Source organism: Cucurbita maxima, unplaced genomic scaffold (genome assembly GCF_002738345.1).
Source record: "Cucurbita maxima cultivar Rimu unplaced genomic scaffold, Cmax_1.0 Cma_Scf00672, whole genome shotgun sequence".
Classification (NCBI taxonomy): domain Eukaryota; kingdom Viridiplantae; phylum Streptophyta; class Magnoliopsida; order Cucurbitales; family Cucurbitaceae; genus Cucurbita; species Cucurbita maxima.
The window spans coordinates 1-13975 of NW_019272688.1; the positions used below are offsets into that span (position 1 = coordinate 1).

Sequence of the window (13975 nt, forward strand, 5' to 3'; positions counted from 1 at the left end):
ACAATTGCATACCCTGAGTTGAAAGACTTGAAGGTCAAGAATTATTTTGTTCTAAGCCATTGATCGAACTATTATGGGAACGATCTTAATAGAGATGCTGCAAAACAAATTTGGGACTCTATGAAGTAGAAGTATCAGGGTTCCACAAGAGTCAAAAGAGCACAACTCTAAGCTCTTACGAAAAAGTTAGAAGTCTTACAGATGAAAGAAGGTGAAAGTGTTTGTGCATATTTTACTTGAAGTCTCACCATTGTAAACAAGATGAAAATTCATAGCGAAACATGAAACAAATAGTGATTATTAAAAAAATCTTAAGATCAATCACCTCAAGATTTGACTATATTATATGTTTTATTGAAGAGTCTAATAACTTAGACACTTTAACAATCGATGAATGAGTAAGTGATGAACAAGAACTAAAGGTGACATACGATTATAGATTCGATGGAAGAGGAGGTGATCGAGCTCACGAAGCTTTTCAAGGAAGAGGTAGAGGAAAAGGAAGATGTAGACATTCATTCAACAAAATTACAGTTGAGTGTTATAAATGTCATCAGTTAGAACACTTTAGATATGAGTGTCCTCAATTGGAAAAAGAAGCCAATTATAATGAACTTGGGGATGAAGAGAAATGTTGCTGATATCCTATGTTGAGCTCAATCAATTTAGGAGGGAAGATGTTTGGTTCCTTGATTCGAGGTGTAGCAATCATATGTGTTCAAACAAGGAATGGTTCTCAGATTTTGACAAGGAGTTCCGACAATCTGTGAAGCTTGAAATAATTTCAAGATGGCAGTGTTAGGAAAAGATAACATTAGATTGCAAGTTGTTGGCGTTAAGGTAATCACTGATGGTTTTTATATACCCAAGTTTAAAAATAATCTATTAAGTCTTGGATAATTGCAACAAAGAGGGGTATCTATTTTTATATAGCATGGAGATGCAAATTCTATCTTCCCAATAAGGGACTTATTCTGCAAACAACAATGTCTGCAAATAAAATGTTCATATTACTTGCAAGACTCATGCGGCAAACCGCCACTTGCTTCCAAACAATTATAGAAGACAACATTCATATTTGGCACCGCAGATATGGGCATCTATGTTTCAAAGGTTTGAGAACATTGCAACATAAACAAATGGTTAGAGAGTTACCCCAGTTGAAAACATCGTCTAAAATATGCATTGATTGCATGGTGGGAAAGCAACATAGGGATGCATTTCCAAAGAGAAGTTTATGGAGAACAAGACAAAGGCTGTAACTGGTACATGCAGACGTCTGTGAATCCATCAAAACTATTTCCAACAGTAATAAGAGGTATTTTATAAGTTTTATTGATGATTACCGTCGCAATGTGTGAATATATTTTCTTGCTGAAAAAAATCTTGTTGATAAAGAGATTGGAGATTTTGTTCGTTGTCTACCCATAGATAGGGATGGAGAGTACACCTCTCACGAGTTCAATAGTTTTTGCAAAATTAATGGTATCAGTAGAAAACTGCAGCTACACTCACCAATAAAATAGTATAGCAAGTCTAGCAGAGCGCAAGAATAGAACAATCATGAACATGATTAGAAGTATATTATCAGAGAAAAAGTTCCAAAGAATTTGTGGCCAGAAGCAGTAAACTGGACATTGCACGTGCTCAATAGAAGTCTTACAGTGGTAGTGAAAAATATGACTTCAGAGGAGGCTTGGAGTGGCACAAAACCTAATACTAATTATTTTTGAGTTTTTGGATACATTGACCGTGTTCATGTATCAGACGATAAGAAAAAGAAGTTAGATGATAAAAAAATTTCAGTGTGTGCTACTAGGGATGAGTGAAGAGTCTAAAACATATAGACTCTATGATCTAGTGTCCAAGAAGATAATTGCAAGCAGAGAGGTGATTTTTGCAGAAAACAAATGTTGGAATTGGGGTAAAAATAACGAAGAAGTTAGACTTGATACCCACGAATGGAAAGATAGTAATATAGAAGGAAGCGAACATGATCAAAGTGAGGAAGAATCTGAAGAGGAGGTGATAGTAGACGAAGAAGAAGGGGAAGCTAATATATCTTCCAATGAGCCATCTAAATCAAATTTTTCAACATCTGAAGAAAGCACACCCGAAGTGAGGAATAGAAGAGCACCATTATTGATGGAGATTATGCGAGCAAGGGAGAATTTTCTGAAGAAGCTGAGCCCGACAATTTAGTTCTATTAACCTCAACTACAGATTCGACTACCTTTGAAGAAGTTGTTCAAAGTTCAAGATGGTGAGTTACAATGGACTTGGAGATAGAAGCCATCGATCGAAATGAGACTTGGGAGTTGACAGATTTTCCTAGAGGAATGAAGAAGATTGGAGTAAAGTGGGTTTTCAAAATCAAACTCAACGAAAATGGGGAAGTTGACAGTATAAGGCTACGTTTGTAACAAAAAGTTATGCACGACAACATGGTATAGACTATTCCAAGGCATTTGCACTGTGGCTAGGTGGGATAGTATTCGAATGATAATTGCTTTAGCAGCCCGGAATAGTGGGAACGCATCTCAGCTTGACGTGAAAAGGGCTTTCTTTTATGAAGAGTTAAAAGAAGCCAACTTTCGAGCAACCACAAGGTTATGAGAAAAAATGTCAAGAATACAAGGTATACAAATTGATGAAGACATTATATGGTCTTAAAGAAGCCCTACGTGCATGATTTAGTCGACTTTAAGAACAATTTATCGAAGAAGGATTTGAGAGGTGCAACTGTGACCTTAATTTATTCATACAAACAGGAGATAGAGGTAAAATTTTGATTGTTAGACTATATGTTGACGATCTAGTTTTTACTAGTAATGATGAGAGCATGTTTGTTAAGTTCAAGAATTTTATGAAACTTCAATTTGAAATGACAGATTTGGGAAAAAATGAAATATTTTCTAGGGGTAGAGATTTTACAAATTCTGGAAGACATTTATATTAGTTAGAGAAAGTATGCAAAAGATGTTTTGGACTAATAGTTTGAAAAACCATGTTGTTCCTGCGGTTAGACTCACACCGGATGAATTTAATGTATCTAATTGCAACAAGGTTGGATTTATTGTATGCAGTGTCTCTCATTTGTAAATTCATGGCAAAGAAGATAATTGCAAGTAGAGAGGTGATTTTTGAAGAAAACAAATGTTGGAATTGGGATAAAAATAACGAAGAAGTTAGACTTGATACCCACGAATGGAAAGATAGTAATATAGAAGGAAGCGAACATGATCAAAGTTGGGAAGAATCTGAAGAGGCGGTGATAGTAGAAGAAGAAGAAGGGGAAGCTAATATATCTTCCAATGAGCCATCTAAATCAAATTTTTCAACATCTGAAGAAAGCACACCCGAAGTGAGGAATAGAAGAGCACCATTATGGATGGAGATTATGCGAGCAAGGGAGAATTTTCTGATGAAGCTGAGCCCGACAATTCAGTTCTATTAACCTCAACTACAGATTCGACTACCTTTGAAGAAGCTGTTCAAAGTTCAAAATTGTGAGCTACAATGGACTTGGAGATAGAAGCCATCGAACGAAATGAGACTTGGGAGTTGACAGATTTTCCTAGAGGAATGAAGAAGATTGGAGTAAAGTGGGTTTTCAAAATCAAACTCAACGAAAATGGGGAAGTTGACAGTATAAGGCTACGTTTGTAGCAAAAAGTTATGCACGACAACATGGTATAGACTATTCCATGGCATTTTCACTGTGGCTAGGTGGGATAGTATTCGAATGATAATTGCTTTAGCAGCCCGGAATAGTGGGAACGCATATCAGCTTGACGTGAAAAGTGCTTTCTTTTATGGAGTGTTAAAAGAAGCCAACTTTCGAGCAACCACAAGGTTATGAGAAAAAATGTCAAGAATACAAAGTATACAAATTGATGAAGACATTATATGGTCTTAAAGAAGCCCTACGTGCATGATTTAGTCGACTTTAAGAACAATTTATCGAAAAAGGATTTGAGAGGTGCAACTGTGACCTTAATTTATTCATACGAACATGAGATAGAGGTAAAATTTTGATAGTTAGACTATATGTTGACGATCTAGTTTTTACTAGTAATGATGAGAGCATGTTTGTTAAGTTCAAGAATTTTATGAAACTTCAATTTGAAATGACAGATTTAGGAAAAAATGAAATATTTTCTAGGGGTAGAGATTTTACAAAATCTGGAAGACATTTATATTAGTTAGAGAAAGTATGCAAAAGATGTTTTGGACTAATAGTTTGAAAAACCATGTTGTTCCTGCGGTTAGACTCACACCGGATGAATTTAATGTATCTAATTGCAACAAGGTTGGATTTATTGTATGCAGTGTCTCTCATTTGTAAATTCATGGCCAAGAAGATAATTGCAAGCAGAGAGGTGATTTTTTAAGAAAACAAATGTTGGAATTGGGGTAAAAATAACGACGAAGTTAGACTTGATACCCACGAATGGAAAGATAGTAATATAGAAGGAAGCGAACATGATCAAAGTTGGGAAGAATCTGAAGAGGCGGTGATAATAGAAGAAGAAGAAGGGGAAGCTAATATATCTTCCAATGAGCCATCTAAATCAAATTTTTCAACATCTGAAGAAAGCACACCCGAAGTGAGGAATAGAAGCTCACCATTATGGATGGAGATTATGTGAGCAAGGGAGAATTTTCTGAAGAAGCTGAGCACAACAGTTTAGTTCTATTATCCTCAACTACAGATTCGACTACCTTTGAAGAAGTTGTTCAAAGTTCAAAATGGTGAGCTACAATGGACTTGAAAATAGAAGCCATCGAACAAAATGAGACTTGGGAGTTGACAGATTTTCCTAGTGGAATGAAGAAGATTGGAGTAAAGTGGGTTTTCAAAATCCAACTCAACGAAAATGGGGAAGTTGAGTGGAATGAAGAAGATTGGAGTAAAGTGGGTTTTCAAAATCCAACTCAACGAAAATGGGGAAGTTGAAAGTATAAGGCTACGTTTGTAGCAAAAAGTTATGCACGACAACATGGTATAGACTATTCCAAGGCATTTGCACCTGTGTACGTTTGTAGCAAAAAGTTATGCACGACAACATGGTATAGACTATTCCAAGGCATTTGCACCTGTGTCTAGGTGGGATAGTATTCGAATGATAATTGCTTTAGCAGCCCGGAATAGTGGGAACGCATATCAGCTTGACGTGAAAAGTGCTTTCTTTTATGGAGATTTAAAAGAAGCCGTCTTTCGAGCAACCACAAGGTTATGAGAAAAAATGTCAAGAATACAAGTTATACAAATTGATGAAGACATTATATGGTCTTAAAGAAGCCCTACGTGCATGATTTAGTCGACTTTAAGAACACTTTATCGAAGAAGGATTTGAGAGGTGCAACTTCGACCTTACTTTATTCATACAAACAGGAGATAGAGGTAAAATTTTGATTGTTAGTCTATATGTTGACGATCTAGTTTTTACTAGTAATGATGAGAGCATGTTTGTTAAGTTCAAGAATTTTATGAAACTTCAATTTGAAATGACAGATTTGAGAAAAAATGAAATATTTTCTAGGTGTAGAGATTTTACAAAATCTTGAAGACATTTATATTAGTTAGAGAAAGTATGCAAAAGAAGTTTTGGACTAATAGTTTGAAAAACCATGTTGTTCCTGCGGTTAGACTAACAAAGGATGAATTTAATGTATCTAATAGCAACAAGGTTGGATTTAATGTATGCAGTGTCTCTCATTAGTAAATTTATGGCAAATTCAACAGAGTTGCATTTGCAAGCTACAAAAAGAGTGTTGAGATACTTAAAAGGTACTGTAGATTTGAGAGTTTTTTATTGGAAAAGGGGTAATGGAGAGTTGATAGCATATACTGACAGTGATAATGAAGGAAATATATAAGGCAGGAAAAGCACTTCTAGTTATGTGTTCTTACTCAGTGATGGAGTTGTTTCTTGGTCTCAAAAAAATAACTTGTAGTTAATTTGTTACTACTGAAGCAGAATCTGTGGCAGCCGCCTCTTGTGCTTGTCATGGGGTGTGGATGAGGAGAGTTTATGAAAAACTATGTTATTTGATAACAGTTACACTATTAAGCTATCCACGAATCCAATCATGCATGGACGTAGTAAACACATTGATGTTTGGTTTCATTTCTTGCGTGATTTGACCAGAGATGGAGTTATTGAGCTGAAGCATTGTGTCACACAAGAACAAGTTGTAGATATTATGACAAAACTACTAAAGTTGGACGCGTTCATAAAACTACATGAGTCAATGGGTATGTGTGTAGTACCACGAGTAAACTGAAGGCAACCTTGCAATCAGTTTAAGGGAGAAATTGTTAAAGATTGTTATACTAGACCTTTTCTCTAGGGTTGAAATGGCTACCATTTCTTTAGGATGATCACTCCTCTAATAATGTTAGGACCATTAGGAACTTATGGTGTCCACTTCTCTAGGAATGTGGAATGTTACGAGTTTATTAGAATCTTAGATCACTAAATTAATTAGTTTGTAAGTTGATAATAACATATTTTGCACATATGTACCTTGAATAGAAAAAGAGAATTAATAAGAGAAGATAAACATGAACTTTGGACATCTAGGAATGTGGAATGCTACGAGTTTGTTAGAATCTTAGAACCACTAAATTAATTAGTTTGTAAGTTGATAATATCATATTTTGCACATATGTTATTACATAATGGAATGTAAGTTTTAGTTGAAGTTATTACATAATGTAAGTTTTAGTTTGATAGTTTCAGTTTAGTCACACATCTTGAACACAAAATTAGAACTATTGATGCTTATGGGCCATGTTGGATTACTTTTATGTTGTATGAATGACAAGTGTCTTGTAGCCCTTGTTAATATGTGTTGTTCTATGTGACACTTTATATTATGATGTGAATTATACTTTGCTGTGAATCTACGTTATGATATGGATGATATATAATGCATAAACCTCTATATATTACACCATGCATATTATGTTAACATGTTCACACTATGCCTATGAGACATTGACAAGCCATGTAGATTAACCATAAAAGATATGTTTCGTATACGTATGCATGTCTCATAGGAACACTATGTCATAAAAAGAATGGATGTATGATTTGCATCATAATTATATATCATAATTCGAAACTGTGAGACCTCATGCATTTTGCATGTCACATGTATCGAGATACTTAGTTGTTATGATTAGTACACATGTGTACACTTCCTTATTTTGTACACGATGATATTATGCATGCTCATTTCCCTTTGTGGCTTCCGACAATGTGGGTGTACACTAACCTACAGTCAGACCCAGTGGTATGTATATGAGCTCACTTAGTGGGTCCATGTATGTATATGTGGTGTGAATAGAGAAGTACTACACATCAAACTTTACTCGAACTTGAAGTAGAGAATAAAGTCATGATGTCTTATGAAAAGATAGGTCGCACCACGATTGTATGTGATTGCATTTTAATTAAAACCTAACACATTAAACTAATCAACATTTTTACTTATATTCACTATCACATTAAAATTTTCAAAGCTTTTGAAAAAAAAAATTCAAAATCAAATACATTTTTTTACCTTTCTCTAAAATTTTGACCCAATGTGATCAATAAAAAAAGTTAGCATTTTAATCATTCATATGTTGCAAATTGGCTCGTACAATATTAAGTTCATTATAAGGGCTTCGCTTTGATTTGATATCCTACCATTCTTAAATATGGTACCCAAGCTTGTTGTAGCCATGATCGAGAGCCCAATAACTCTTAATCTTTGGTCTCGATGTTTATCCATGAGATCATCAACAGTAGTATTTATTTCTCTTTTAATACGACCCAGAGAAGTTAATAAAAGAATCGTTTCGACAACTTTACACTTCAAGAGTAAAAAATTCTACCGATTATATCGTTTGTTTTAACGTTCTTTCTCTCATTACACATTCCACACAATGAAGAAAACGTCCTAACAATTAAGAAGAAAAAGAACCAAGGAAGAGGTGACTATTTTCAAGAGCTGGTCGTATTCTCACCATTAAAGTAGAAGACATTCTACTTTTCCCAATCCAAATTGTATCAAAACTCTCTCCTCTTTCGGACACCTTCTCTGTATCCTTAATGTTTTTCCTTCTCACTAACCTCCAAGTTAAAACTAAACCCACCAAAGCTAACCTACTATTCGTTAGCACACTGAATTAGCACAGATCAAACGACCACGTTTAGCTACTATGGGTAAGTAAACCTATAATTTTTCTTATAATATTTTAGTTATTTGAAACAATGATCGTACTCATCTCAAACAGGGTTAAAAACTGGTATCCTTAGTCGAAAGCGCCAAACAGAAGTCGTGGAGCAAAGTCGAATAAAATTTTAGGCTCGAGATTGGGTAAGGAAGTCAGAACGTTGGATTTTCGAACCCTCTAAGATTTGAGAGTTTAGGCCCTTACGAACCAAACAATCACCATAAACGGGATTAGGGGGAGAAGGAGACTCAAAAATGGAGGAAAGAGGAGGAAAAAGGACGTCGAAATGACGTGACTGAGGAGAGAGAGAGAGTCACCGAAAAATTCTCTAGTAATCGGGGTGAGGGAGACGAAGTCCGACCCGAGATCCAACTCACAACCCAAAACCCACAGGAAACCCTAATCGAGGTGAGGTGTCGATAAGATGAAGTCCACCTAGTCGGACCCAAACTCGAATACCTGCAACCTCATTATAGCCAAGCAACCCCATACCTAGTTTGATCTAGTAACATAAAATACAAAGCTTCAGCCCAACAATGCAATCAGATACTCACTAGCAACTAGTCCAATAGTCTGGTTCCTTTGTGCTTGGCCCAAAAACCCACATTCAAACCAAAAAATACGCAGAACACGACCCAACCAATTATCCACTACACAAACCTGTGTGCCCACATGAACATTCAAGACTTGTGCCTCGACCCACTTCGTGACCTGCTCATGTGTGAATATCCCTCAACAACAAGGTCACTACTGCATACACCAGCCCTTTCGGCTCAGCTTCTCATAATTCTAGGCTAAAAAACGATATATTTGGCTCGATTTGACATTTTTAACACCAACCTTTACATTTTTTACCTTTTCGAATCTGATTTTTTTTAATATAGGTCATTATGAGTCAGTGAGGACCTAGTGGACAGTTTCTCTAAATCCTAAGATGAAGGACAGTTATGTCAAGGACGCCAATGTATTCCAGTAATGAAGGAATTAAGGAGGTTATGTATTCCAATGGTGGGGGAATTAAGGAACGAGATATTGACAAAGGCTCACAACTCATCATTTGCTATGCACTTAGGTAGTACAAAAAATCAGAGTGTCCTTGAGATTCGAGCGTAAGAGTAAACTTGAACAATACTAACTTTTGTAGAAGCTTGGAAAACCATGTCGGGGCCATTTTAAATCTCTAATGTGTTCAATTGATTTCAATAATGATAAGCTAATGTATTTTTATTTTACCTTTATTTGAGTTGTCAGAAGTGGGATCTGAACGCACACCCTCGATCCCGCATTGGTTGGAGAGGGGAATGAAGTACAACTTATAAGAGTCTTTAAACATATCTCTAGTAGACGTGATTTAAAATTGTGCTAACCGCGATATAATAAGAAATATGTTAAGAAATAGAAATAGAAAATATAATTGGAAAAGTGTATGATCTTCATTCACGTTTACCACGTTTAAATAGATACAAACTATCAACTAATACCTAAAAATAGAAAAAAAAATATATAACCAACTAAATCTTGTAAATATATAAAATACACGATTAATCAAATTTATACTAAGAACTCCCTAAATATCTCACATATATTCTAACTAATATATCTCCAAAATATCCTCTTAATACTCCCCTCAACAACTAATACCTAAAAATAGAAAAAAAAATATAAAAAAAATATATAACCAACTAAGAAAATCAAATTTATACTAAGAACTCCCTAAATATCTCACATATATTCTAACTAATATATCTCCAAATATCCTCACATATATTCTAACTAATATATCTCCAAAATATCCTCTTAATACTCCCCCTCAAGTTGATGTCTTCAATCTATTTCAATGTGTTTCGTACGTTCGTGAAAAACTTGATTGGCTGCTATATGTATTGCTGCTTGATTATCACAATATAATAATGCTGGTTCGGACAGTGGAACATTCAAGTCTTGAATAATGTATCTTAACCAAGTTAACTCTAAACAAGTATTTGCCATAGCTCGATACTCGGCTTCTGCTGATGATCTGGACACATTAGTCTGCTTTTTAGACTTCCAAGAAATAATTGAATTTCCAAGGAAAATGCAGAACCCAGAAATAGACCGTTTGGAAGTTCGACAACCACCCCAGTCAGAGTCGCAATATGCTTGTAATCTTTAATTGTTTTCAGATGGCAGTAGGAGTCCTTGACCAGGAGTGCCTTTGATGTACCTCAGAACTCGAAGAGCTGCCTCCCAATGTGGTTTTCTTGGTTCATGCATAAATTGGCTAAGCATACGAATTGAATAAGCTATGTCAGGCCTAGTGACAGTCAAATATATTAATCTGCCAATCAACCGTCTGTATTTACTTGGATCATTCAATTTCTCTCCTTCAGTTAAAGAAAGTTTCAAATTTTGCTCCATAGGAAATTTGTCTGGACGTGCTCGTGTAAGGCCTGTGTCTTGAAGGATGTCTAGAGCATACTTCCTTTGAGACATAAAAATTCTTTTTCTAGACCGAGAAAATTCAATGCCTAGAAAATATTTCAAATTTCCTAAATCTTTGATAAGAAATTTCTGGAGTAAACTAGTCTTGAGATATTGCATTTCTTTGAGATCATTGCCTGTCAACAGAATATCATCAACATAGATTGAAAGAAGTACCTTTACTCTTGGTAAACAAAGACTAGTCTGCTTTGGACTGAGTGTAGCCTGCATTTTGTATAGTTGTAGAAAATATGGAGAACCATTTGCGAGAAGCCTGTTTTAATCCATAAAGAAATTTATGGAGCCGACATACTGTATTCTCCCCCTGTCGGCGAAGACCTGGTGGTAAAGACATATAAACTTCCTCGTCTAGATTACCATGGAGAAAGGCATTTTGAACATCCAACTAATGGGTGAACCATTTTCGAGCAGCAGCAATAGTGAGTAAGCAACGAAGTGTAGTAAGTTTCGCTGTAGGGGAAAATGTTTCTGTGTAATCAATACCTTCTACCTGAGTGTATCCCTTTGCTACAAGATGAGCTTTATGACGTTCAACAGAACCATCAGAGTTGTATTTAATTTTGTACACCCAGCTACAACCAATAGCTTTATGACCAGGTGGTAGAGGAACGAGAGACCATGTATGATTACGTTTCAAAGCTGCAATTTCATCTTTCATAGCCTGCTACCATACAGGGTCGCCAACTGCCTCGTCATAGGTTTTAGGTTCTGTTTGGGATGTAATAAGAGCTAGAAAAGCACGTTGAGTAGGAGAAAAACGAGAGAATGAAAGGTAATGATGAAGGGGATACCTGGTGCCAGTGTCGGGACTTAAGCTAGAGGTTAAATGATTGGCTTCAGAAGACATCTCATAATCCTTATGCCAAGCTGGAGGCTGTTTAGTGCGAGTAGAACGTCGGAGTGGAGCTGATGTATCAGGCGGGATAGGATTGGAATCAGTGGGCAAATCTGGAGAAGGTGGAGGAGACGACGAAGTAGTAGGTGAAGGAATAGGAGGTGAAAGAGGAATGGAAGGTGGAGGATGGATGCTTAAGTAGGATGGATCATGAAGTGGAACAACAGGAGTTGAAGGAGCTAATGTCGAAGTTTGTGAAGCTGATGAAAAAGGAAAATCATCTTCACAAAATTTAACATCACGGCTGATAAAGAATTTGTGAGATTGCATGTCATACAATTTGTAACCTTTATGACCACAAGGATATCCTACGAAAACACAAGGAATTTCCCGAGGTTCAAATTTTTGCTTAGGATGTACATAGTTGCATAACATTTACAACCAAAAACTTTCAGATGATGAAATGTAGGTGATCGTTTGTAGAGTGCTTCAAAGGGTGTCTTGTTAGATAACACTGGTGATGGCGTTCTATTTATAAGATAAACAGCCGTTAAAATGCACTCTCCCCAAAAATTAAGTGGAACCTGTGACTGAAAAAGAAGAGACCTAGCTACATTTAGGATATGGCGATGCTTACGTTCTACGACTCCATTTTGTTGTTGAGTATAGACACAAGTGCGCTGAAATTCAATACCACAAGAAGTAAAGAATGGTTGCAAAGATAGGAACTCAGTCCCATTGTCTGATTGAACTATCTTGATAGTAGTATGAAATTGAGTTTGAACAAATTTAACAAAGTTAATTAACAAATGATGTACTTCTCACTTATGTTGCATTAGAAAAACTCAAGTACATCGAGTAAAATCATCAACAATAGTGAGAAAAAAACGCAAACCAGAATGGGTAGGAATTTTATTTGGTTCCCAAACATAACAATGTATTAGATCAAAGGCAGAATGGGTTGTTATTGAACTTCTTGGGAAAGACAACCTAGTTTGTTTTGCTAACGGGCAGATACTACAATTATGAGAATAACTCGCATTATTAAGATGCAATTGATCAGCTAGAAATTTAAAACGAGAAAAAGAAGGATGACCTAGACATAAATGCCACAAATCAGATGACTGAGATACTTGATGAGCTGAAGATTTGATTGGAGATGAAGAAATATGATAGAGACCTCCAAATTGTTTACCCGAGCCAATCATCTTCCCCGTAGCCAAGTCCTGCATAACACAAGAATCAGGATAGAAGGTGACATAACATTTCAAGTTATTGGTAAGTTTGCTGATCGACATTAGGTTTAAATTGAATGAAGGCACACATAAAACGTTGTTTAACTTAAGGTTAGGGCTAAGGAAAATATTGCCAGTATGTGACACACGTGCTGTCTCTCCATTAGGCAAATTTATTGTAGACATGATGGCAGCCTTTGGATCAGTCATAACAGAAGATTTTGATACTATATGATCCGTAGCTCCACTATCGAGAATCCATGAATTAGAACTCGCAGAGTTAACAGATAATGTAGATATGGGAAACAAACCTGCAACATTGATGTGATTGTTAGAATTACCAGAAGGGTTTTGATTGATTGCAGATAAGGCTTGTGCTATCTGTCGTAATTTCTCAGAATAAAAATTTGGAATGAAATTAGGTGACTGCTCTTCTGTATACAACTGTGAAACATCGGCCATATTTGCAGATGATCGGTATCCACGATGATTGTGTTGATTGACTTGTCTTGTCCTTGTAGAATTATTTTTCTGTCGACACCGATCTTCTGTATGTCCCCTTCTATCACAAAACTTACAATGAAATTTAAGAATTCGACACTCATTGATTGTATGACCACTTTTATTGCAGTGTTCACACGATTTGTCCTTGGCGAATTTTGAATATGTTGTTTTCTTCTGCACTGCTGATGCAATCGAGAAATTCTCAGTAGGTTCAGAGGTTACCTGTCGCTGCATCTCTTCTTGTACAAGTAATGAATAAGCTTGCCTCACATTAGGTAATGGAGACATCATCAATATGTTAGATCTCACCGTTTTATAAGACTCATTGAGCCCCATGAGCAATTGCATCAACTTGTCTTTTTCACGTTGATCAATATGTATTTGACGTTGATTACACGTAAATAGTGTGCGGTACGCTTCCAGTTCATCCCAGAGTGCTTTGAGCTTGGTGAAATATGTTGACAGTGCCATGGTTTCTTGTGACATCATTGCTATCGAGTTTTGTATTTGAAAAATTGCTGGAGCATTCTTTTGTGAGAATTGATCGCGAAGATCAACCCACATTTGATCAGTTGTCTTGGCGTGAATAATGCTTTTAGCGATATCTGCTTCAACAGAATGAGTTAACCAAGATATTATCATACTGTTGCACTGATTCCAGAGTTCGAATTCGGTTGAATTTGCATC

General features: G+C 36.0%; 1 protein-coding gene across 1 annotated transcript; it reads right to left on the reverse strand.

The window, feature by feature from the left end:
- Positions 1–11505: 11505 nt before the first annotated feature.
- LOC111474783 (proline-rich receptor-like protein kinase PERK2) lies at positions 11506–13246 on the reverse strand (the record flags this gene model as incomplete). Its single annotated transcript, XM_023119674.1, has 2 exons — positions 13126–13246; positions 11506–11809 (listed from the first exon to the last, which is right to left on the reverse strand). Coding segments are annotated over exons 1-2 (425 nt in total), but the record flags the coding sequence as incomplete, so codon positions are not given.
- Positions 13247–13975: the final 729 nt, after the last annotated feature.